The 23,668-nt window shown below is 37.4% G+C and overlaps 1 protein-coding gene across 1 annotated transcript in view; it reads left to right on the top strand.

The window, feature by feature from the left end:
* Window positions 1-23,668, top strand: part of ADCY1 (adenylate cyclase 1 (brain)) — a gene marked incomplete at its 5' end in the record, with an annotated part of 104,463 nt that overhangs the window by 60,860 nt on the left and 19,935 nt on the right. Inside the window, 5 exons of the mRNA XM_008935621.1 lie at window positions 10,126-10,281; window positions 13,967-14,161; window positions 15,577-15,674; window positions 18,718-18,802; window positions 21,824-21,913. Of these exons, the coding sequence (XP_008933869.1) occupies window positions 10,126-10,281; window positions 13,967-14,161; window positions 15,577-15,674; window positions 18,718-18,802; window positions 21,824-21,913 (624 nt within the window). The remainder of the gene's footprint in view (window positions 1-10,125; window positions 10,282-13,966; window positions 14,162-15,576; window positions 15,675-18,717; window positions 18,803-21,823; window positions 21,914-23,668) is intronic.

Genomic DNA, 23,668 nt, shown 5'->3' with positions numbered 1-23,668 from the left:
ACTGATCATTGGACCATGAACCACATAATAGCATATCTACCTACAAAATAAACACCTGCTGTCCTCTCCTACCCTGATTCAGCCAGTAACTCTTCAGAGACATAGATACAGGAGGCTACTACCCTTGAAGCACAGGCAAGATGGTGTTTCTTTAGGTGAATTCAGATATCTGCTGGTTTAATATTGTATTCCTCCCTCTGATACCTCAGTACCTGAAATGCAGACACATCTTTTATTCTTTATGCATCATCTCTGACATTAATATGTATTGACTTGAACAGGTATGATACCAAGAAGAATAAAACTCACTGTTATAAGCAGCAGATGGCCAAGAATCAGTTGAGTTTGAAAGGTGAATAGGCCCACTTATGTTTTTTTTAAAAAAAAAATAATTCAAGAAGACATGTCACACATTCTTCCGTATTTGGTCTGAAAGGAAGATCTTTCATCACAAATATTGTCCGAGCCAAGCCTGAGAATAACAGTGTAAGATGACTTGTTCGTGTACCAATTACAATTTAGATGTGAACAAACTATAATGTATTCCCAATTTTTAAAATTTTGAATCAGCTAACAACCACAGTTCTGTGATCTGTTGTGATTGCTAGTTTAGTGTATAAGCTGATATGTGTAAGAGTACTTCTAAGTCACCACTGAGGGAATACTTTTTGTTTTGTTGCAGTATTTTTTTCACAAGAGATTATATTAGTCTCTTATGCATGTTTGACAGGATAACACTTCTAAACAGACTTAAATAATTCATCTGATTTCCAAGGGCATACAGATTTTCTTTTTATTAATTTTTTTGTTGGCCACTATAGTTAAAAAGTTACACAAATATACTTTTAAAATACAGTACAGAATGTTATAATGCCATGACAAGGTACCTAGCTCTGAAAATGCCTATACATTTCTTCTGAGTAAAGTTAATTATGTCTTCACAATATTTTATATTGATAGTAAAACTTAAGAGTGATGTGACCAAAATACTGCACTGCAACAAGATTTAGAAAATTTGATTAATGTAACTAGCCACAAGTCTGACCACAGACATTAATATCTTGGACTTAGGAAACAGGTCTGATCCATTTAGAAAAACTTTCTAAATCTCTTTCTGATTTATTAAATATTCACTAGATTCATACTCTAAGCTTTAGACATAAAAGATCTCCAGGAGCAAGACTGTCTAGGACATTCTCATAGTTTCAAAATGTCCTGACTTTCTGAAGAATTGTAGATATTACTGTATGTTATTTCAGACAAAAAAATAAATCTAAGTCACATCTGTTAATCTCAGAGCCCCTTGCAAGAACTTTAGAACTGCTTAGACTCAGCTAAATAACTTTTTCCATTAATGATTCCTCAGTAATCTACCTGGCTAATCCTGTTCCAGCTTGCAAACTGTATGCTTAAATTTAATTATCACTTTTTAATAGAGTGGTTCTGGCTTTCATCAGAATTATTCTTTCGTAGTTCAGCACTGACATTAGTCAAAGTATATGTGCCTCAGTTTTACAGCTGGTGTAGCTGACTCCCAGAAGCCCAGCAGAGGTAGTGAGCTTAGCTGGATTGTCTGCTTCACCTCTATGGTTGCTCTAGAAAGTATGGTTCTCCTGCACTGTAACACCTCCAAAGATCTGGACACAACCTCAGTGCTAACTGGGTGGTTTTGTACTTGGGCTTACTTCCTTGCATGTATAGCAGCAATTCACTCCCTGATGGCAGTTTTGAAAAGGTTCATTGATTTCACCAGTGGGGAAAACAGCCCAGCACAGACAACTAAACAAAATTCCTAAAGTACTTTTACAGATAGCCAAGCAGTGGTGAGAAGTGATCAAGTTTTTGTGAGGGGGAAGACTTCTCAGAGTGTGTTAGTTTATGCATTTACAAAAGTGGGCCTACCATCACTGTCACTCATTACCAGCTTAAGGGAACCACTTCACTGTGTAACTTTGCCAGCTCCAGAGCTAAGGCAAAGACAAGTAGTGCTATAGATCATTAACAGGAAGCAATAGAGCTCTGTCTGGGAAAGACTGTCATAAAAATTATAAAAACTATAGGGAAACACTATAGATACAATTAACAAATGTTATATTTGTATATATTCACAAGTGTCTCATGGATATTACAGCATACATCAAATATAGCAAATAATTAGCTTCCAATACGTTGCCTATCAAAATTTCTACTTATGTGCTAGTTAGTTATTCACCAAATAACTGTGTATTCAAAGATGTAAGGGTTTTTTTATTTGTGGCAATGTAAATCACATGGTGTCACTACTGGAACAGCACACAGTGGTAGACATTCAGGAGAAGTCCATGAAAGTGAGTACCACATCTGTTCATCCTTTGGAAACGCTGTTTCTCTGAAAAAGCTGATGTTTCTCTTTCCTACCTTACTCTGTACATACAAAGCCATGCCATGCCAACTCAGAAAGTCCTTTCTGCAGCTAAGACAGCCCTGCTCTATTATCTGAAGTCTCATAGTGATGCTGTGACCATCCTGAAAATCCCAGGTGAAAGGGTCGTGCATTTTTTTCCTGAATGCTTGTTGAGTTACCCCGACGGCGGGAAGCGCGTGCTGGTTAGAGGCATGGGGCTCTGTCTCCTGCTTGCTTTCCTGTGTTTAATCATGCCTGAAGCATCCCAACGCAGGCACCTAAAATTCCAGTTGTATTTTTGTCCGAAGAATTATTATCGCCAAACCAAAATACCAGCAGGCTGTTTAAAAAGAGAGGTTAAACCAATAGTTGAGGAAGAAGAGGGCACCTTTGTCAGTCATGATTTCAGGAAAATTCAGTTGAAGGCCTGAAAGTTCAAGAATCCTCCCAATAAGCAAACACAGCTGAGAAGCATGCTTTGGAAAATGCTACTTAAAATGTAAACACTCTTGCAAAAGTCAGAAATACCTAGAGCAGTTAACTATGCTGCACACCTGTGGCATCACTTATTGTGAATTACGGACAGATTTAACAGCTCAAAAGGTTGATCAGTTAATTTCTTTGACTCGTACTCAGGCAAAAATTCAGGTACCTGAGATCCTTTCTAACTTGCATGACAACAGCTGCAAGAAAAGTGGCAAAGGCTGCCACACCACTTTCATATCTTGTGTCATCTATCATGAACAGTTGTGATTTTAAATTTCCTACATTGCAGTCCTGTCACCAAGGAGTGACAAGAAAATAAATTTTCTATCACTCTCCTGTTTGAAGTCAGTAAAATTTTACTTGGAGTACAACATCCTCTTTTACTGTTAATCAGCATAGCTTTGTTTTGTGAAGCAGATGAGCTGCCTTATATGTTTCAAATAAATTACTAGGCTCATATCTTTCCACCACCACCCAATGAGTTTTGTCTGCTTATGTCTTTACTGTGCCTGCTTTAGTTTTTTTTGTTTGTTTTCCCCAGCATGAAATGAACTTTATGCAGTATAGCACAGAGAAAACAACATAGATTCATGATGATTTGATTTCTATAGCTGAAATACATAGTAACTACATACGTTTGCCTTTTGGCTTTATTGGTGAATCACTTTTATCTGTGAATTGTTGTTAAAAACTAGCATGTTTCAAGAGTGTAATTGCTCATATACACTCTTGAGATGTTCTCTGACATGTCTTAATAATACTTTCATCTGTCTTTAAGAAGTGAAGCAATTTGATGTATATAATACATGTATTTCTAGGATTTTTGGCAACAGTTTGTTGGATTTTGTCTGACCTGATTAAAAAAATGTCAATTTGGCATCATTATGTGAACCACAGAAAAAAAAGAATGCTACAAAAGGAAAAAAAGTAAACTGAGCAGAACAATAGGTCAAAAATTTACTGCAGTTAATTACTTTTATTATTTTTGTTCAAATTGACATTCCAGCTATATTTGTAGGAAATTTCCTTCTCTGCAAAGTTAATTTGATTTAATCGCTCTGGTTAGGTCTATGTGAACATGCCACACTGGTCTCAGATTCTTGTTTTTTTTTCCAAATGTGTAAAATTTGTGTTTTCCAGAGAGCACTTATGGCCCAATAAATCTATCCATACAGCTAGCAACTCCCTGATAGTTTTTTGGGGGGTTTTGCTTTTTTTTTTTTTTTTTTTTTTTTGCATCTGACTCTTCTAAAAATATCCAGTCCACTTTGTCTCTAGAAATGTTTTTCTGTTCGTTTTAAGTCATCAGCTTTCTGGACTAAATCCTTCCAAGGATATTTTTACTTAAATGACTGTACACTTACCAATCCTTATGGAGTGCTGAAGCTCTGACTCCTAAGTAGTAACAGAAGTAGAGAGCTTTACAGGTAAAGCAGGACATACGAAAACCTTTTTTCCAACTACTCAGACAAACTCTCTCCTTTGCTAGTACACAGGAAGCAAAAGTGTTTTTGACAAAATTGTTCAAATTTGAAATACCTCATTAGGCATCTGAGCCCATAGCTGTGTACACACTGATGATTCCTGCTTTCACGTTGATGACTGCCAGCAGCTACTGCTGCTGCCATGACTAGGAGAGTCCAGGGTGGTCTTCTCTCTCAAAGGCCAACAGCTCCTGCCAAGGAACTTAAGTAGTGATCTGAATGCATAACTTTGGCATTTCTGGTTTTAGCACCTCAGATATACCTTAGCAGATCTAACAGATAGACACATATAGTCTTTTGACAGAAGCTCTAGCTTGTATGTAGACAGGGACTGATCCAAGCCTGAGACTTTGCATTGCACAAGTTGTTGGAATATACGCACCCCAACACTGGAATTAAACTGCTTCTGTTAACGCCTAGCAAACACACAAAGGGATGATGCTTGTGTTGCAGAGTGTGTTGCTCTAGATCTTCAGGATTGTTTCTGTAGTTGCTGTGAAGCTGCTAGTACATCATCCTTGGTGTGACATCCCGCAGCTTAGGCTGTCAGTGATGATGGAATTAGTAATGTGCTCTGACATCATTATCCTCTCTTCTTCTTCCTTCAAAAATATGGAGCCTGTAGAACAGAGAAAATTAGGCTACTGATATAAAATTGTTTGAGACTTCACAGCTGCTGAAAACTTTATCTACATCTGTGTAGAGAAATTTGCCACACCATCCTGAATGTTAAGAGTTTGTCTTACAGAAGCTGTATTAATAACTGGTAAAAATAATTAATGTACTTTCCGGATGGGCACATGAGGTGTGATAAGCAAAATGTATCATAAGGGCAGTAGAAAAGGGTGGAAAAACAAATGTGTGATGATTTTAACTGTAGGAAGGAAAAAAACAGGTAAGATTTGCTCACCTATCTCTGGACAAAATGGTTTGCAGAAAGTAACAAACACTACTAGCAAGAGGCATGGTCCTGCCTGCTTGAAGATAGCACAAGCAGGCATAGTGCTACAGCAGTTAAGGTTTCTGTAAATGTGTTTAGAATGTTATTTGTATCTTCTTTCCCATGCCATTTTAAGCACTGCAGTTGAGTGTAGTCAGGGGAACAACAGTCTGCTGCTGTTTCTGAGAATCCCAGATAAGCACCAGTGAAACCCTTACCAGAGTATTATATGAGATTCAAACACTGGGGTGTTTTCCCAGAATTTTAATAAGCACTTGTTTGTTTTCTGCACACATAAAGATACTCACAAAGCTATAGATAGTCTGGCTGCTCTGTTAAAAAATCCCAGCTCTTAACCTTATTTGCCAGCTTTGTTGCAGCAAACAACAAACCTTTCCTAAAATTCTGAAGCAATTGAACAATGAACAGAATAGGAGAGTCAAAAAGAAATGTGAAAATAAAATGTGTTGCCACGACAAGCTAGAATGAGAATGCTTCAGTCCAGCTTTCCTGTAATTCTGGCCTCAAGCAAGTTCAGAGAAAAAGCAGAGTGAAAGACAATGTGGTTAAGTTTTTTCTTTGCCTTTTTTTTCTTAAGGTCTGTTTTAACAAACTACTGCATTTCTTGCATTTGTCAAGGCTTACAGCAGAAGGTGAGATTATTTAAATATACCCCTCAGAATTTAACTATGTCAAAAGTGTTGTTCGGCTGTAGCAGTAATAATAAAACAAGAAAGTGGAAGAGAATTCTTTGTATCTTTTTGATATTGTGTATATATAATAGCAAAATGGAAAATCCTTGGTCCAAGGGCTGAATCTATATGTCCTGCAACCACTAGATTAAGGGGAAAAAAAAAAAAAAGCTATATAGAAAATTATACATCTGAGAACTGCCATCTGAATGCTGGGTATTGCAATGTCCTTTGAGTGGTTAGGTTCTTGGCAAGCCATGAAGAACAGTAACTATATCTGTTCCACACATTTTCAGAGCATCTCACAGTCGATCAATTTTGAAGGGGCCTTTGGAAGTCACATGGTTGACCTCCCTGCTCAAAGCAGGGCCAGCTTCACAGTTAGATCCATTTCTGAAACTGCAGATTGCTCAGGGCAACTCATCTGAGTGAGTGCTGTTTCCCTGGCTGGAGATTTGGCAGCCTCTCTGGGCACGCTGCTCCAGCACATGATCATCCTTACAGTTAAAACTTCTGCTCTTTGTATCAAATAGGAATTTCTCTTGAGCCTGCCCATGTGCTTTGCCTCTTGCACTTTTTCTGAGCATTTTTGGGATGCGTCAGGCTCTGTCTTCTGCCTAACAACAACTTAGGTGACTGAGGACAGCAATCAGATCCCTCCTTAAACTCCTCTTCCAGCTAAATGAATTGAATTCCCTCAGGTTTTTCTTATTTGTCATACTCCACTTTCTTGTACTGGGGAGCCCAGAAATAGACACACTACTCCATTTTTTTTTTTCAGTAACTTGGGTGGGAAACCTCTTTGACTTCAAGAGAGCTGGAAAGCTACCCTGTATTTCTAACGTACAAAGGATGTATACTATTGATATTTTATCTGCTGATGAGTATTATAGGTGAAACAAGCTAAAAATGTTCTACCTACTTATTTGAGGATCTAGTCAGGAAACTCCATGAAAATGTGTGTCTGAGGAACAGTCATGTTGGTGGCAGGGCCACACTGACTGACCCAAAGTGTATCTATTCCAAGTTTTCTGGCTACAGGTTGTTCTCAGAAATGAACCTATTAAAAGAATTTTGCATTGAGGAAAGTCTAAATTCCTCTCTTTTCACAGGACTTCAAGTCCTTGTAGAAGGATATAGTTATGGCCGTGTGCTCAACTTTGTTAGTCATGCCTTCTTGAGTCTTTGCTAGTAAAGATGTTCTACCTGTTCTTTGCCACTCTTGCACCTTTACTGTGGCATTTCCATAATAAAGGCTGTCAGACAGTTTTTGTAGCTCTCTACTTATTTAAGAGCACCTTTTCCAGACAGTCTAATCGAGGCCTAAAAATGAAAATGTAAATGTTGTTAACCTTGTTAATAGAATGTCCACAGTGAAAGGTTTCAGCAAAGAAAGATCCTGAGCTTCCACCTTTAAACTTCTGTATATTCTCATTTTATCTCTGTGTCTTAAAAAAAAAAAAAAATGAAGCAAAAAGGCTTCAGCATTTTTGTTATATCAAAAGGTTGATAGGGAGACTGAGTAAAATCTACAGTACTTCTAGAGGAATTATGACTACATTAGGAAAATGTATAAGTGCAGTAGCTGTCCAAAAAGTATGTTTTAGCTGTTGGGAGTGGTAGATCGAAAGCTGATCTTACTTGCCATACTCAAGCATAACTATCTGCTTGGTGTCCTTAGCAATACCTAAAGGATGTTTAGTATGTGAATAACCTTGTACAGTATCTTCTATGCTATTATTGCAATTCAGCAGTAAGTCTTTTGCCTGAAAGCCTTCAAAAATAAAGGTTCACACTGGGAATCTCTTCATGGAGACTTTTGCTAAGCTATCACTTACATGAGTGGTTAGAGACTAAATACACTAGTGTCCTTTTAGATTCCAGCTGCTGACCATGCAGTACAGTGCTAGTGATGCTGGCTGCCTTCAGTCAGCCCTTCAGTGAGCAATAAAGCACATATGCTCTCTAAGCACCTTTCCACGTTTGAAACATGTCTTATTTTTATAACATAGCCATCTGCTAATAAAAAATGTGCAACTATTTATATACAATTCCTTCTTTTGTTTCATAGCCCCATCGTAACTGATTAAACAGAGTACTGGCAGATCAATTAAATATGACCCTGATTCTCCAAAAAATGCAAGTGCATAGTTGTATGCATTAAACAATATAGTAAACCAACACCTGAGATGCCATCCAGATTATAAGCAGTGTCATTTCCCCTGTTCCTCTACATTTATGTATCCATGAAAACATATGTTAAACAGATGCTTCCAGTTTACTTTCTCTGTCATTCCTTGATTACTGGAGTAATGATGCACACTTCTCTGGTAAATCAGAGCATTGTGAATGCTGGACAGCAAATCCTGTTCCATTTGTGGGTTTAGAACATTTCAATAAAGTTTTTGGCATGTCATTTGCTCTGTCTTTTGTACCTGGAAACACTAGGGACCAAATCCTCTGTGCTTATTTTGCTGTTCCAAAAAAGATTACTTTTACAAGCTTAAATTCCCATACTGTGGTGGCATGGGTTCCTTCCACATTTCCCATGAACACTGCTTTACACATTCCACATGCCAGAAGCTTGAATAAGACTTGTATAAATATTGAGGGTAGAATAAAGGTTCACTCTTATTTTGACCTGTGAAAGCATCTGAACACGTGCTAGGGGGTTATTAAAGTCAGCAAAGTTAAATACATGCTTAAGAGGTATCCAAGAAAATATTTGTCCATGCTGAACTGGGAGATCCATGGTTAAAGGTAAAGATTATACCCAATCCTTTGAGAATACTTCTCTCTGAAGCAACACTTCTTGCTTTGAAGAAATAAGATAGATATAACTTCAGTGCCTCACAGCCTCAAAGGCATGTATAGAAGCGTATCTTTAAAGCAAAAGCTGTCCTCTTCTGATTTTAATTCTGACTTTTATTTCTTCTGATTTTAATTTTATTTTTACCTGTGGCTCAAGTAACATAATTAAGAAATAAGCAAAAGACTGAAATTATATTTTTAACTTTCATCAATAAAAGTGCTCATTTCCTGATGATTTTTTTCCTGTATTTTTCTAGAATTTAATGTTAAAGAAATACAAATATTGCCTCTTCTATGAGTTTATCATTAATACACTTTTTTTTAAAAGTCTAAATTTCTATGCAAAAAACAGCTCCCAAAATGTTGAGTATGTGTTTAAAGGCTGTCTGTTCAATAGATTCTTTATATCTCAGGTTAAAAAAAAGATGAAGTAGTCTTCATCTGCAAATACAAAATGTTTGTCAAAATACATTGCTTCTTGATAAGAATATTGCTTTGTTCTGACCCTAGATGGTGTAAATGTCTGCAGGTACGTATAGAACCACAGAATCATTTACATTGGAAAAGATCTTCAAGATCATAAAGTCCAGCTGTTAACCCCGCACCCTAAGTCACACATCTATATGTCTTTTAAATGCCTCCAAGGGGCGGGGACTCCACCACTTCCCTGGGGAGCCTCTTCTAGTGCTTGATAACCTTTTTGGTGACTGATTTTTTCTTAATATCCAATCTAAACCTCCCCTGGTGCAATTTCAGGCCATTTCCTCTTGTCCTATCACCCGTTACTTGGGAGAAGAGTCCAACACCTTCCTGCTTTTGGGTAGTTGTAGAGAGCGGTAAGGTCTCCCCTGAGCCTCCTTTCTCCAAGCTAAACAACCCCAGTTCCCTCATCTGCTCCTCACAGGACTTGTGCTTCAGACCCTGCACCAGACTCATTGCATTTCTTTGGGCACAGTCCAGCACCTCAATGTCCTTCTTGTAGTGAGGGACCCAAAACTGAACACAGTACTTGAGGTGTGGCCTCACCAGTGCTGAGTACTGGGGGACAATCGCTTCCCTACTCCTGATGGCCACACTATTTCTGATATATGCCAAGATGCTTTTGGCTCTTCTTGGCTACCTGGACACACTGACGGTTCATATTCAGCCAGCTGTCAAACAGCACTCCCAGCTTCTTTTCCACGAGGCAGCTTCCCAGGCCCATTCCCCAGGCCTGTAGTGTTCCATGTGACCCAAGTACAGAAGCCAGCAGTTAGCCCTGTTGAACCAACTGATGGCTGCATGGGAATGTAATGACTCAATTATAATTATTATTTCTCTGACCAACAGATATTTCCTGGACTGATTCTCTCAGACATTAAGCCTGCCAAAAGAATGAAGTTCAAGACAGTCTGCTACCTACTTGTTCAGCTCATGCACTGTCGTAAGATGTTCAAAGCGGAGATCCCTTTCTCCAATGTCATGACGTGTGAGGATGATGATAAGGTAATCTAGGGGGGCTCTTTGGGCATCCATTCCAGGGCTGCATCAAGGAGTCCTGCTCTGAGAACATACAGGGTGACCTGACCAATGGAGAGGGGAGTTTCTGGTGTTCATGTTGGATCTAGAGCTATCTAATGCTCACAGCCTTCTCAAAGTCAAGACAAAACTTAATGATAACAAGCCTCAAATTTGGATTTTCTCTTGAACAAGCCATGGCCGATGTGAATTGTATTAAGGGCTTCCTTTAAAGGAATTAGAGTTTCTTAGGCTTTTTCTGCAATTATCAAGAGCTGTTCTTTTGCATCATGAGCCCATCACTGTCTGAAGCTGATGGCAGAAAATGCAAAATAACAGAATAATACTGTATTTCTAGATGGTTCTCTGAAAAACGAAAGACAGCTGACTAGTCCAAAAAGCTCTTAATCCCTAATACATATATTATTTTCTAGAATGGCTTGTAATGACATAATTCAGAATTTATTTCCATCCTAGTAGCCTGGTTTACTTCCTTTTCTATGTATGTGGATCCAGCCAGAAACAGATGGAGAAAAAGCTTTTGAAAAGTTGCTCATTCCAATTCCTTTGCCAGCAGGTGGCAATATTACATAGGTCATTCCACCAGTGCTCTAAAACAGGGCACCTCTGCATTAGCATCAGTAATTCATCTTGATTATCAGTCCACTTTTTTTTTTTTTTAATAATGTACATTTAATGAAGATTCAGTCTATCTCTTACTCACAGAAAGCATTCTAACTTTTGTATTGTGGGTTTCTTCTTCAGGAAAAGAAGAAGAAAATTTGTGTTTGTGTTTCTTTTTCAGGAAAAGGGGTGGGAAGTCCACTAGTTCCTTTAAAACACAGTTTAAGTGAACTTTCAGAAACTCCAAACTTGATTTTGAAAATGGCTGAGTGCAAGGCCTTCCAGTTGTGAATTATTACCATTCTTTGAATATTTAAAGAAAGTAACCCATATATTTTTTCAAGGATATGCAATACTTTACTACATGTCTACTTGTGTATAAGTATGTATAAATATAGTAGTATACCCAGAAATCTTAGTATGTGTTTGCTAGGGATCTGATGAAATTTTCTATTGTCAGAACATTTGCAGTGAAATTCTACAATGCTGTCTCTAACCAAACTAGTTTTTCTGGGATTTTTCATCTAATATGTACCATTTATTGTGGAACATGATACATTAAGTTAATATAAATGCACTGTATTGCAATGCAGGGTTTCTTCAGAGATATCAATCCCCAAATCATGTAAAACAAGCTATGGCTATAAAGGCTTTGATGCCAGCACATTAGTGTAGCATGTATTTTTTTCATTTCTGAGAAATACAAATACTGAATCTTGATCCCATATGAGACATGTTGTAAGTCTACTGTGTGAAATAGTAACAGAGATACAAACAGGAGACCCAGTGAAAATAATATGTGAGCAACAGTTATTTTGATTAAGCAAGGTAACTTTAGCCCTTTTTCAAAATATTGTAATAGTGTCATTTAATCCATATATCAGAATAACTCCCATCATCTACCTTTATTCCAAATTTTAAAGCAAAGAAGCATTTTCTTTTTTTCTTTTTTTTTTTAAATGCTGTTTTGCTCACTCCAGTTATTATGCTATAGGCTTACATTTGGATTATAAAAAATCCTCAAAGCTGTAATTTCTGCTGCACCTTAAGCAATACATATGATAACTAATTGTTGTTTATGAAGAGCAAAATTTATATTCCTGATAATATTCCTGAAAGCTCTCAGTTTTCCTACAAATTTGTGGGACAAACATCTTCTTCAAGAAAACAACTTTATCTCTGTTTAGAAACATTTAGAATAGTTGTTTGGCTGGGCATTTAAGATTTCTGGTATGGCTAGCAGAACCCAGAAGATTTTATTTGAATGCTCCATGTATGTCCACAAGATTATTTTTCATGTTGAAACAGTTAGTTCTCACACCACAGACAAGAAGTAATGAGATCTGATAGTTTGAAGAAAAATGTTTTAAGTAGCCTCATAATTGTTTAAAGCTGTTATAACCTGCTCTCTACATAAAGCCAGAAAAACAGGACTTGGAAAGTTATTTTATCATTGCTAAGGCCCATTCTTTTTTACAATCAGAAAACTAAGGTATCAGTAAACAGTTAACCCTTCCCACTGTTCAGAAGTATTCAGGTATAATATATATAAGCTAGGAAAGCTAATGAACTGCTGTAGGCCACTGATGAGGATCTCATGAGAACTTCTTGTAGAATAAGACAGAAAACTTCCATTCCATTGAATAGCAATCACCACCTCTTAAAAATATATTTTGTAGTTTAGGTTTTAAAAAGCAGGCTATTAAGTACTGACTGCTGTGAAGAGAGAAATTTTGTGTGCTTTTGTAACAGCTTGCTCACAGACTCTATTGATTATATCCTGAGCCAGCATTGTCCTTACCCCCGAGCAGACTTGTCATTTCATAATGTTTAGAATTGTCTTCCTGAACTCTGCAGATGTTAGATAAAAAAAAGTATTCCTTTAACTGTATAGAAATAGTACAATGTGCCTGAGCTTAGCTGTCAAAACTCTTTTGGGAAGCCAGGCTTGAACCCTCTGAAGTGAAAAGGATATTCAATCGATTTCTCTTTACTCCTGCTCAGTGTGCTAACCATTGGGTTAAATTTTTTTCTTTTACAAGATTGGCCTACATCTTTCTCACTGTGTATTTAAAAAATGCAGCATCTGCAAGAGCATTTTGTGAAGGCCCTGGTCCTTTCATTGTGCTGGGACATGGGCAATCATGCCCTTGCAGAGCTAGCTATAATGGTTTAGATTACAGTGCTCTTAACTGAAGGTTACCAGCAGTGTGGCTGAGATGCTGTCCACCTTCTTCTGAGTGCTCTCTATGAAAAGTAAGACAGATGGTTTAAAATCCCTTTCAGATATGTTCTGTGATAAATTTTTTTCACTGAAAAGGTCTGTGAGTGATCATCTTGTCAGTTGTGCTATCTCAGCCATGGAGGAATTAACCCCAGTTAGGCACAGGTTAGCTCTGGCAATTTATTGGACTGTTCTATCTGGTTCTGAAATACCCAAGAGGTATTTCACAAGAGGAATAATAATAAACAATAACAATAAATAATATAGAGAAATAATAATACACAAGAGAGCCACTTGGGTGATTTAAAGATAGGAACACTTGAGATTTCAGAACCTCTGATTTCACATATGGCCATTGTGCAAGAGGATAAGGAAAAGTATATTTTCAAAATATATAGTTACCTAGTCTAGGACAGTAGGACTTTTCTTTTATCATGAAGAGCATGATTAGCTTGACTTCAAGATGTCCAGAGCTGTGTCTTCCATCAAGAAAAAAATATCTATTTTTCTAGGTAAAGTTACACTGATTAACATCAAACTGATTATTGCTTGAGTTGCAGAGGAATGTCAGGGCAGTATGTGAAGAGAATTTCTGTGGATGAGGATTGAAATTCTGGAATGCAGTAGGAGTTTTCTCATTGATTTTAATTATATCAAGATTTCATCAAAGGAGTTTTTAAAAGACAGCAATCACAGAGATAAATCTCTGTAGTATTGCTGCTTAATGGATCTACCATTCTGGCTGTGAGTTTGAGATAATATGAACAGCTATGAAAAAATTCAATGTTAATAAAACCTATGCTTCTTTATTCATCTGTGCTACAGAGGAGAGCATTAAGGACAGCCTCTGAAAAACTCAGGAACCGTTCCTCCTTTTCTACCAATGTTGTATACAACACTCCAGGAACTCGAGTCAACAGATACATCAGCCGCTTGATAGAGGCCCGGCAAACAGAATCTGAGATGGCTGACTTGAACTTCATCACCCTGAAGTACAAGCAAATTGAGCGTGAAAATAAAGTAAGGGGGTTTAAAATTATGTTTACCATGAGCCAACTAGCACTGTTTTTCTCTTTGTTTTTAGACAATATTTAAATTCTACTGACTATCTTTAAATAATCCTCTGGACCGTGTCTCAGTAAATAGGGAGACATTAACTCCATCCTCTATGGAAGCACTTGGAGTGAATGAAAAGAAAGATCATTAACTTTCTACGCCTGAAGATCCTTCCCCATAAAGTTACACATCTTGGCTTTTAGCCTTCCTTCTGCTTCTCCAAACTGCCTGACCTGTGTGACCTGTTTAATGCTGTCTTGTGGCAATGTGGCTGCCTACTGGCTCATCTGCTGTGGAGAATGACAGGAGGATGCTTCCCTCAGTATATGTAGCCTGAAAAGTATTGATCCCATCAGTCCTAGAAAATGTTAAAAAATCTTAAATCTCTAGGCAAGGCTGTGATCTTGTGCCAGTGTGCCTGTACTGAAATCAGAGTACTTACTCCAGACTTATAAGCATGCAGATAAGCTAACAAAGTAAAATGTTTGGTCCTGCCTTGTACGGGTTTTGCTTGTAAGTACAAATTATTTCAATTGTGAAAAAAATAAAAGCCTTTGGTTTATGTATTTGAAAAAGAAAAAAAATGATATGATTTTGGATTAGTTTAACAGCAGCATTTATTTTTCCACTGTAAGTCACTTCATAGTCTAAGATTTTGTGTCACTACTGTTTCAAGTCAAAAGGCTTTGTGCCACATTGGACACAATTTTTTAGGGTGTTGAAAATTAACTTTGATTTAAATTTTCCACAGTAATTTATTATTTACTTGTAACTGTTTTCTTTCAAAATAAGAAATTATTTTGGTGTAAATGTGGTTGGAATTTGGATCTTTCTCAGGAAACTCTCATGTGTTTCCACCCCTGAAAAGTGTTCTTTTGTAAGGAATGCGGCTTAGTGGAATCAAGGACAGTAACTGAGCCTATATCTCTCAGTAGCAGCTGCCTTTAGCCTGTCCTGAGCAGATAAGGTGACAGACGTCCTTGAAGGCAACACCAAGAAGGTTTTGGCCTTTTTTTGTTATGAATAAGTGGAGAGGAGGGAATATCACTTCCTTATGGTTCAACTTGGCTGAATACTTTTAGTTCCAAAAGATAAATTTATATCTGATACTAACCCAGATTTGACTAGTTATAGGGTGGAAACTAAACAGCTAAGCCAACAGGAGCAGCTGAAATAGAAGACTGTCAAGGAAAATCCTGTATACACTTGCCTTATCTTTTTTTTCCTGAGAATTAAGCAATGATTACTTGCATGTTTGTACAATGAGTAGGGGCTTGTTTTATTTTAGGCTATAGCTCTTTCTTACTGAAAATGGACAAGTGTGAGTATCTCATTTGTATAAAATGCTCACTGTCTTCATTTCTTCCTTTTGTTAACAGTACCACCAGCTTCAGGATGAGTACTTCACCAGTGCTGTAGTTCTCTCACTAATTCTAGCTGCCTTATTTGGCCTTGTCTACCTTCTAATAATACCACAGTAAGTTTCTGTCTTTTGCCATTATAACTCAAAGTGGACCATCTTGAAGCATCCTACACAGGTCAAAGCATTACTGTTTTTGGAATGACATTAGCACCCGGGTTGGTATCTTCTCAAACTCGTAAATCTCTGGGCAAGGTTGTGAACTTGTGCCAGTGTGACTGTGCTGGAGTCTGTGGACGTGCTCCAGACTTATAAGCAAAGGAGTTTCTCTTCTGGTATACATTCAGTCTAACTTATCTCTTCCATTTGTCCAAAAGAGACATATTTTGCTGTATAATTTAATACAATTTGGACAAGATACTTCAGATATTTATAGCAACATAGATAAAACTATAGAGAGCTTAACAAGAACTAAGTACTGAAGTATCTATCTGGCTTTTCAACCCAAATTTATAGCCTGCATTGAGGTTTTTGGTATTGGTGCTATCAGTACAAAACCTGCCTAGTGCATAGTTTGGCCATTCCCAGGAGTCACAGTCAGACCTTGGCTACACTAAAGCAGACGTAACCAAATGCTCATGATGTATTTGGAGGGTGTCTTATACCTAGTGTTCAGTGATGTAGTTTAGTGATTGCTTCACATTTTGTCAATTCTGTGTGAATGATGACTGAAAAAAAATAATTAGACTTCACTTTCAAATCCAGGGGTTATGAGAAGTAGATACAATTGTGTTCAAGGGATAAAAATTATTAGTAATAAGCTTTTTCAGGTGAGATTGTCAAAAGATTCAAAATCAGCTTCACTCACTTTTACTAATTATTAGGACTTCAGTGGGAATAGAACTGGTCACAGGACAATTCTTTTGAAATTCCTGTTTTAAATTCTGGTTCTTTTCTATTCACAGATCCCATCAGAATAAGTTACTCCTGTATTCTAGTGTTTCTAATTGAAAGTATGAGAAACACCTTTTTTACTTTAATAATAATAATCATCATTTAAATTTATTATATAATAACTTCCACCTGAAGAATTCAAACTCACAAAAATCATCTAACTGCCTCTGTTGACTATTTGTAGTGTAGCTAAGAACTTTTTCACCTACTTCTGAAGCAAAGTGCAGATGCAGTACATGGCAATTTAGAACAAGGAGAGAGAAAGACTATTAGTAGTTGACACTAGACTGAGTTTCCAATAATCATATGATATGGTAGTTGGTAAACTTTCCAAAAAGTACTGTCACTCAGAAAAAAAAGAGATTCAGTTTAAGCTCTGATTTGACAGACAAGCAAGCTCCAGCAGAATATAACCACTGAAGGCCATAACTGATGGTCACAGGATGGATTGGTGCATCACTGGATTAGCTAGAAAAGCCACCTGCTGCATGGTCTTAAATTCTCTCTTCCAGTGTCTGTTGATGGTGGCTTCATACAACCAAATTACTGATCTTCTCAGGCTCTTCCCACACTGTGACACAGATGCAGCCATGAGCAAGACTAAAACTTTGGAAGTGTTGGAAAATTTCCCCTCTCCACAGAATTTGGAGCTTTTAGTTGCTTTTTAGATTGCCAAAGTAGTTATACATATGACAAGAAAATACAAAAGCCAGGACAAGAAGTGCAATGTGTTACTATAAGGGGAGAAGGGATAATAATAGTATTTGACACGTATCGCAATATTCCAAGGAGGAGGTTCAAAATCTAGAGAGAAGAAAATATTGTAAGAAAGCCAGTTGTTGCATAAATACACAGGAAGCACTGGGTTTGACATTCTCACAATTCCTATGATCATCTGCACAAAACAGCTTCTCAGCTAAAGACATATTTTATAACCCCAGATGGAGTTGGTGAAAGTAAGGCTATGTTCCTGTCAACCTAAGCTGTCCAGTTATGGAGACACACATGCAATGTAGCCACAAAAAGCCCTGATGATGAACCTTTCTGATGTCTTATGCTGGGTTTAGTTTTAAAAAACAACATTGCCCTTTGTTACTGGTGATAAGCCAAGTTCTGTCAGGGTCCCACTCGCCACTAGTGTCAGTTTATTGGCTATTGCTGCCTTGAAAGATGCTGTTGCAATCACACCCCCTGCATTTTTTTCTAGCATACTACCATCCTGAATACAAGCCAGTTCTCTAAAAGCAAAGGAGAGCCTGCTGTCTGTTAATACTTGTTTTTAGAATCCACACTGACAGCATCTAAACTCATGTCCCCATTCTGAGTACACTTACTATACCACAGAATTTTCCCTGTTTGTGTACTGATGGGAATTGTTACATGACTTTGAAATCAAAGCCAAATACTGAGGAATTCTACATCAGAAGAATTGCAGTCCTGTACTGTCAGAAACCCTGTGTAAGCAATCTTTCCTCAGTGATGGTCAAGGGCACAGATACGTATATGCCTGCAGCCATAGCTCACACCTTCTGAACTGGCTGGGTTGTTCTAACAAGGCTAGAAAAGAAACTGTAAAGATCATGTTATGCTGCTATCATACAGCCCTGGTTCCATGGTTGACTTGGGGCCAGGCTGTTCCTGGGCATAAATCAAAGCAGCAGCAATGGTGGACTAATTTTTGCCAGCTTGTTCACATCCATAGTGTACTGTTACAGAAACAGGTTTTCTGGAGGAGGGAAGTGCTTAGTCTGCACCCCTCCTCTCGTGAAGAACAAGCTTATTTTGAAAGATGAGAAGAGGGAGGATTAAGAATTAAAAGAATTATTGCAGCATATTTGTGAAACCTAAGATCTTTCTAACAATTGAGGAAGACTCAGAAAGCAGGAGTTGCTCTGTTTCATTAGAAAAAGGATCACAGTCTGGTTTGACTTTATCTGATTTGATAAGTGACTGAGTTGACTGACCTCTAATATTTGAATCTTTGAGAAGGAGAGATTAAAAGGGAAAAGAGTCTGGCAACTGTTACACAGCTGCCAAGTAATTGAGTTACACACTCCACTTTTAAGAGTCATCTTGGTGAATATTCTAGTCCTAGAGCAAGGGTGAGGAGGAGATCCTCTACTATTCATCCACAATACAATTTCAGGACCCCTGTGCTCTTTGTTCTCATCTGCATTGGTTTGCTTCTACTGTGTTTTGATTCTAGGAGTACCATAGTTCTCGTTCTCCTGGTGTTCTGCATATGCTTCCTAGTGGCTTGTATTATGTACCTACATGTCACACGAGTACAAGTAAGTGATTTAAGATTTTATTACTGTTCTTCCTTTGCTGGCTATGTTTTGTTTGTCCTTTGGCATATGAATCCATCAGCACATGCTTCACAGATTCAGAGTCTGAAATCTATGTGCTTTTCAAGTTCATTCCTAAGTAATGTATTAGGCATTTCAGAAACTAAGACGGTTCACCTGAAAGTAGACGTTTTACATGAGTAATCATTACAGGAGTGTGGCATTCAGTGCCATTAATGCTGTGCTTTTTGTCTTTTTTTGCTACACCTTCCCTGAACACTTACCTCTAGCTACTGAATCATTCTGGTGTTCAGATAAATAGCTGCTTTAACCTGACTTTTTCTCCTTTCTGACTATGGAGTACCCTATTGTTCCTTTCCATTCCAGCTGGTATCTGGGTGTAAAGTCCTGCTAACTTCCTCTCTGTTTTCAGAACGTTTCCTGCCAAAGCAGCAGCTGTTTTGATGGTAAAGCACAATGTTTTGAACACGAAACTCTTGGCCTTTTCAAAACCTTTAGTAATGATTAATTCTCTTGAATTACATTTTCAAAACAGTAATGATTCAGAAGGACATTTGCTTGTCGTAGGAGAGAACTAGGTCTGCCAGATCAGAATAAAACATCTACAGGCTAATTTTCTGATGAAAGAAATCTGTAGCGGCTTAATCTAAATTTAGTCTTTTCAGACAAATATCATGAGAAAACACCTACACTGTTAATCAGCTTTACTGATTAACACGCAGTAATTTTTAGCTAAGAAAAAATGCCCTTTGGCAGGAAGAAAGTAAATGTTTTCATGGAAACATAAATAGTATATTAGCTGAGTATCTGGTACAGAACAGATGATTATTTATAAACTTACACAATTATTTGGGAGTAATCTTGTTTACCTCTTTTGTTTCATAAAGGCACATTAGTTAATCATCTATTATTCTGTCTATGGACGGTAGAAACACAGATGAAGTTTGTAGGAAATTGCTCCTCTCTATGTTATTTCCCTGGGGCTAGTGCAAACTTAAAATTTGTTCCAGTTGTTTTGGCAGTCAACAGGATTTGAACTTATTCCAGGCTCCTCCGGAGATTCAGTACCTTACAGGATGAAATTCAGGACTGGAAAAATAAAGAAATATAAAAACTCAGAAAATTACAGTTTTAGATTTTGTGAAAAAAAAAAAAAAAAAAGTCCCATATAATAAATTATTATTTATTTATGCTATCTAATGTACTATGTAATAAGTGGGGTATCACAGGAGTTTATCCTGGAACCTGTCCTGTAAACATTTTTATCAATCACATGGAGAAGGACATGGTGTATACACTTTTCAAGTTTTCAGGTGACTCCAATTTCAGGGGAACAGCCAACACACTGTCAGGATGACTATGGAAGGGGAAAGGGGACCTAAATCGGTTGGCAGAGTGAGCCAACAGGAATCTTATGACATACAGTATGGACAAATGCAAAGTCCAGGCCCTGAGAAGGAAGAACCCCCTGCAGTGACACAGGCTGGGTACTGACCAGCTCTTCAAAAATGGCCCCAGGGATCAGGGCAGACACTACTTTTGAGACCCTTGATGTCCCTTCCGACTTGAACTGTATGATAATGATGAAGAAGTACAGAAATACGCTAGCTCATTTTTCATGGTGTAATTCTGGATACTGCTATATCCTCTCCCTTGAGAACACAGCTTTTCAATATGAGATTCTTACAATTTGAGGATTTTATTCTAGAATATGCTGTTTTATTAACAGTGATATACCTTGGGTATCTTGATGTATTTTACTGATGCTGTCTAATAGTTAAACTGGTTTCTGGTATAGCAAAATTACTCAGGTCTATAACATGCTTAAATAAATCTACTATTGATATTACACTGGTTGTTCCCCACCTATGATGACATGGATTTAATCCATACTGAAGCCATAATGTATTTGCAGATCACAAATTTTATTTATTTATTTATTCTGTAATTCTTTTATTATTTTTTTATTTTTTGTAATTAGTTTTTAATTTATTCTGTAATTGCTGTATTCTTCTGCTTCATAGCCCAGATGTAGTTGATGAGAATATGATGGTCACTTGAAGTGAACAACTTTTATTCAGGACTGGTGTCCTTGATCTAAAAATTAGCTATTGGCTTTCTCCGTTTGATCTTGTCAGATCCAGCCTTGATAATAGTCATCTCCATCCTTTTAAGGGACGCAGGATTGTTCCCACTTTAAATCTGATTGTTTTCTCACCCCTTGAAGACAGTAGAAGTCCTGTGGTCTGGAAGATGTGTCATGGGTCCAGTAGATAATAGATGCTCCAAACATTCTTAATGCAAGGTGAAAAGAAGGAAACAGCTTTCCCTGAAACCAGAGTAGAGCAGTATGACTGGAGCAAGCATAAGTACTAGAACCTGACTGACTTAACACTTCCTCTGTAACCTTCCATCACTGGCTTGGTATATGCTCAAAGTACTTCACACTTCACAGTGATGGAATCAGAGTAAAAATGGAGCTTAGCAAGAGATTCACAAGACTCCTTTGTTCTCTGCTGCTCTTTCTGCTCTGACAAATTCAGTATTTTTAATGAATCCTGATAACTAAAGCTACCCTGGTGTTTCACGTGACTATTATAGCCGAAGACACAAATACCACTCTAAAATTCTGTGCTACCACCGTATGTTCTCTTGGATCACTATTTGGAGCTGACAATTCGCAAGGCAAAAGATGCTTTGGGTATTTTTCCCATAAGAACAAAATCAAATGCCATCCTAATTTAATATTTGCATTACAAGCAGACATCCTACTAACCTTTCAAAGACTTTTAATTATAGTGAAAAATAACGTATAATAATAATATAACATTTATTACCTCCCAAAAGACAATTACCATTAAAACACAGATACACAATAACTGCATGCTCTTTTCATAAGGTGCAGTGCAGGCAAAATTTCTGTTTTCTTTATTCACTTCTGTTATGGAATACTAAAAAATATTTTTAAATCTTTATCTATAAATCTTTTTTTTTCTTCCTTAGTGTTTTCCAGGGTGCCTGACAATACAAATTCGTACCATTTTGTGTATTTTTATTGTGATCTTGATATACTCCGTGGCTCAAGGATGTGTGGTGAGTATTTAAATCAAGTGTTGCTTAATTTAGCATTCTATTTAAAGAGCAACCTGGTACAGATCCATTCAACACATACCATATCCTCAGCTTGTGAATTCATACTCTTTATTATTCATAGCTGCAAAGCATATTTCTTCAAAATTAAAGCCCTTTGCTGTAATTTGAACTTTCACTGCCCTGAGTCAGGGTGTTGAATTAGGAATGGCAAAGCTGTTAGCAAATTACACAGATAATACCTAGTCCATACCTATGGAAATTTTTATATCAGACTTTAGTATCACACAGTCTACTGATGTCATGTACTTTATTGGAAAACTAATTTTAAATGGTCAACTTGCTTACTAGTTCAGTGGCTAATATTTTGTGACAGACAAGACAGGGTGTCAAACAACATTATTTATTTCTGTGTGGCAACTGACAGAACATATTTCTGTGTAATAAAAGGGAGATATTTTTAGTCCAGACAGATCAGAAAAGATAGGAGATCTTAAAATATGGACAGTATTGCAAAACGAGAAGAGGTGCTTATGCTTTGCTACTTCATGATCCATTCACATCTAATTTCTAGGAAGCTTCTCTTGTATGAAGTCGACTTGCTCAATACTTCTGAAAATTGAGCTTCTTTTCCTGTAGGTTAACAGCTAGTTCTACATGGTGGATTTGAATGTCAAATGAGATTTAAACTTCCAGCTAAGTATTTGGCATCTAGTTGCCTTGTCAAATTCCTACCACTCAATTTCAGCATTTTGGCTGCTAATGCTAATGAATTAAACATGTTAGGGTACACAAAAGAAAGAATCCACACAAAAATAGCACGCTAAACACAATTGGAAATGCTGAGGAGGCAGATGTCTCAAATTGTGCCTCTCTGTGGGATTTAGGCAGTGTGTTCTGACCAATAAGAAAGCAGTGATTCCATGAACAATTCACAGTGCTAACTGAGATGCCAAGCCCCTTATTTTGTATTTTATGTATTCACTCAACCCTGGGTCTCCCCTGAGAACATCTGCCAAGCTGATCCCCATGAACTGAATGGGCAGAGCATCCCATGTGTGCAAATCCCAGTCTTCTGAGAGTTACCAAGAATTACTCATTTTCAGACATTTCTGAGAATTCCTGAACATCAGCTGCGTGAGTAACACGTAGCCCTAATAGCACACAGACATACACATGATCCACAGTATGCATATAAACCCAAAATGCATAATGTGCAGTGATTCCAGGGTGCCTAGCATCTCAGCAAGTTCTGTGTGGGATTGAGATTAATATTATGACAACTAGAACCTTTGTGGATCAGCCTCTCTGGATCTGACACTTGGACCAAATGAATAAAGCACTGCTGTTGTCACTTAAAGATGGTGAAAATGAGAAACAGACATCATAAAGCCTGAGGCAATGCTAGACACTGGTGGAAGAAGACAGATTAGAACTCAGAAGTTTTGGCCTCCAAGAAGGCAGTGATCATGTAGTTACAACTTAGAATAGGTCACAAATAAACCTTTATCCTTTGCTGAAGCAAAATAACTTGCAACCATTGAAATACTTCGGAGAAATGTTTAATCAGTAGAAATCTTTAGTTCCTGCAAAGTAAGGCTTCTAGGATGATTAGCTAGCAGAGGAGCTAGGTGTTGAAGTTTCAGTCATAGTTGTAGAGCAGATGGTATTTTCCTGGATGAATTGCATATCATTTATGAAGCCCTCATGCTTGCCTGTGGTTTTGGATGAGTTTAGTCTGAACTGCATTTTTAAGGA

This window comes from Merops nubicus, unplaced genomic scaffold, assembly GCF_000691845.1.
Source record: "Merops nubicus isolate BGI_N331 unplaced genomic scaffold, ASM69184v1 scaffold4002, whole genome shotgun sequence".
Taxonomy (NCBI): domain Eukaryota; kingdom Metazoa; phylum Chordata; class Aves; order Coraciiformes; family Meropidae; genus Merops; species Merops nubicus.
Note: the sequence above shows the minus strand (reverse complement) of the source record. Positions and strands in the feature narration are given on the sequence as shown.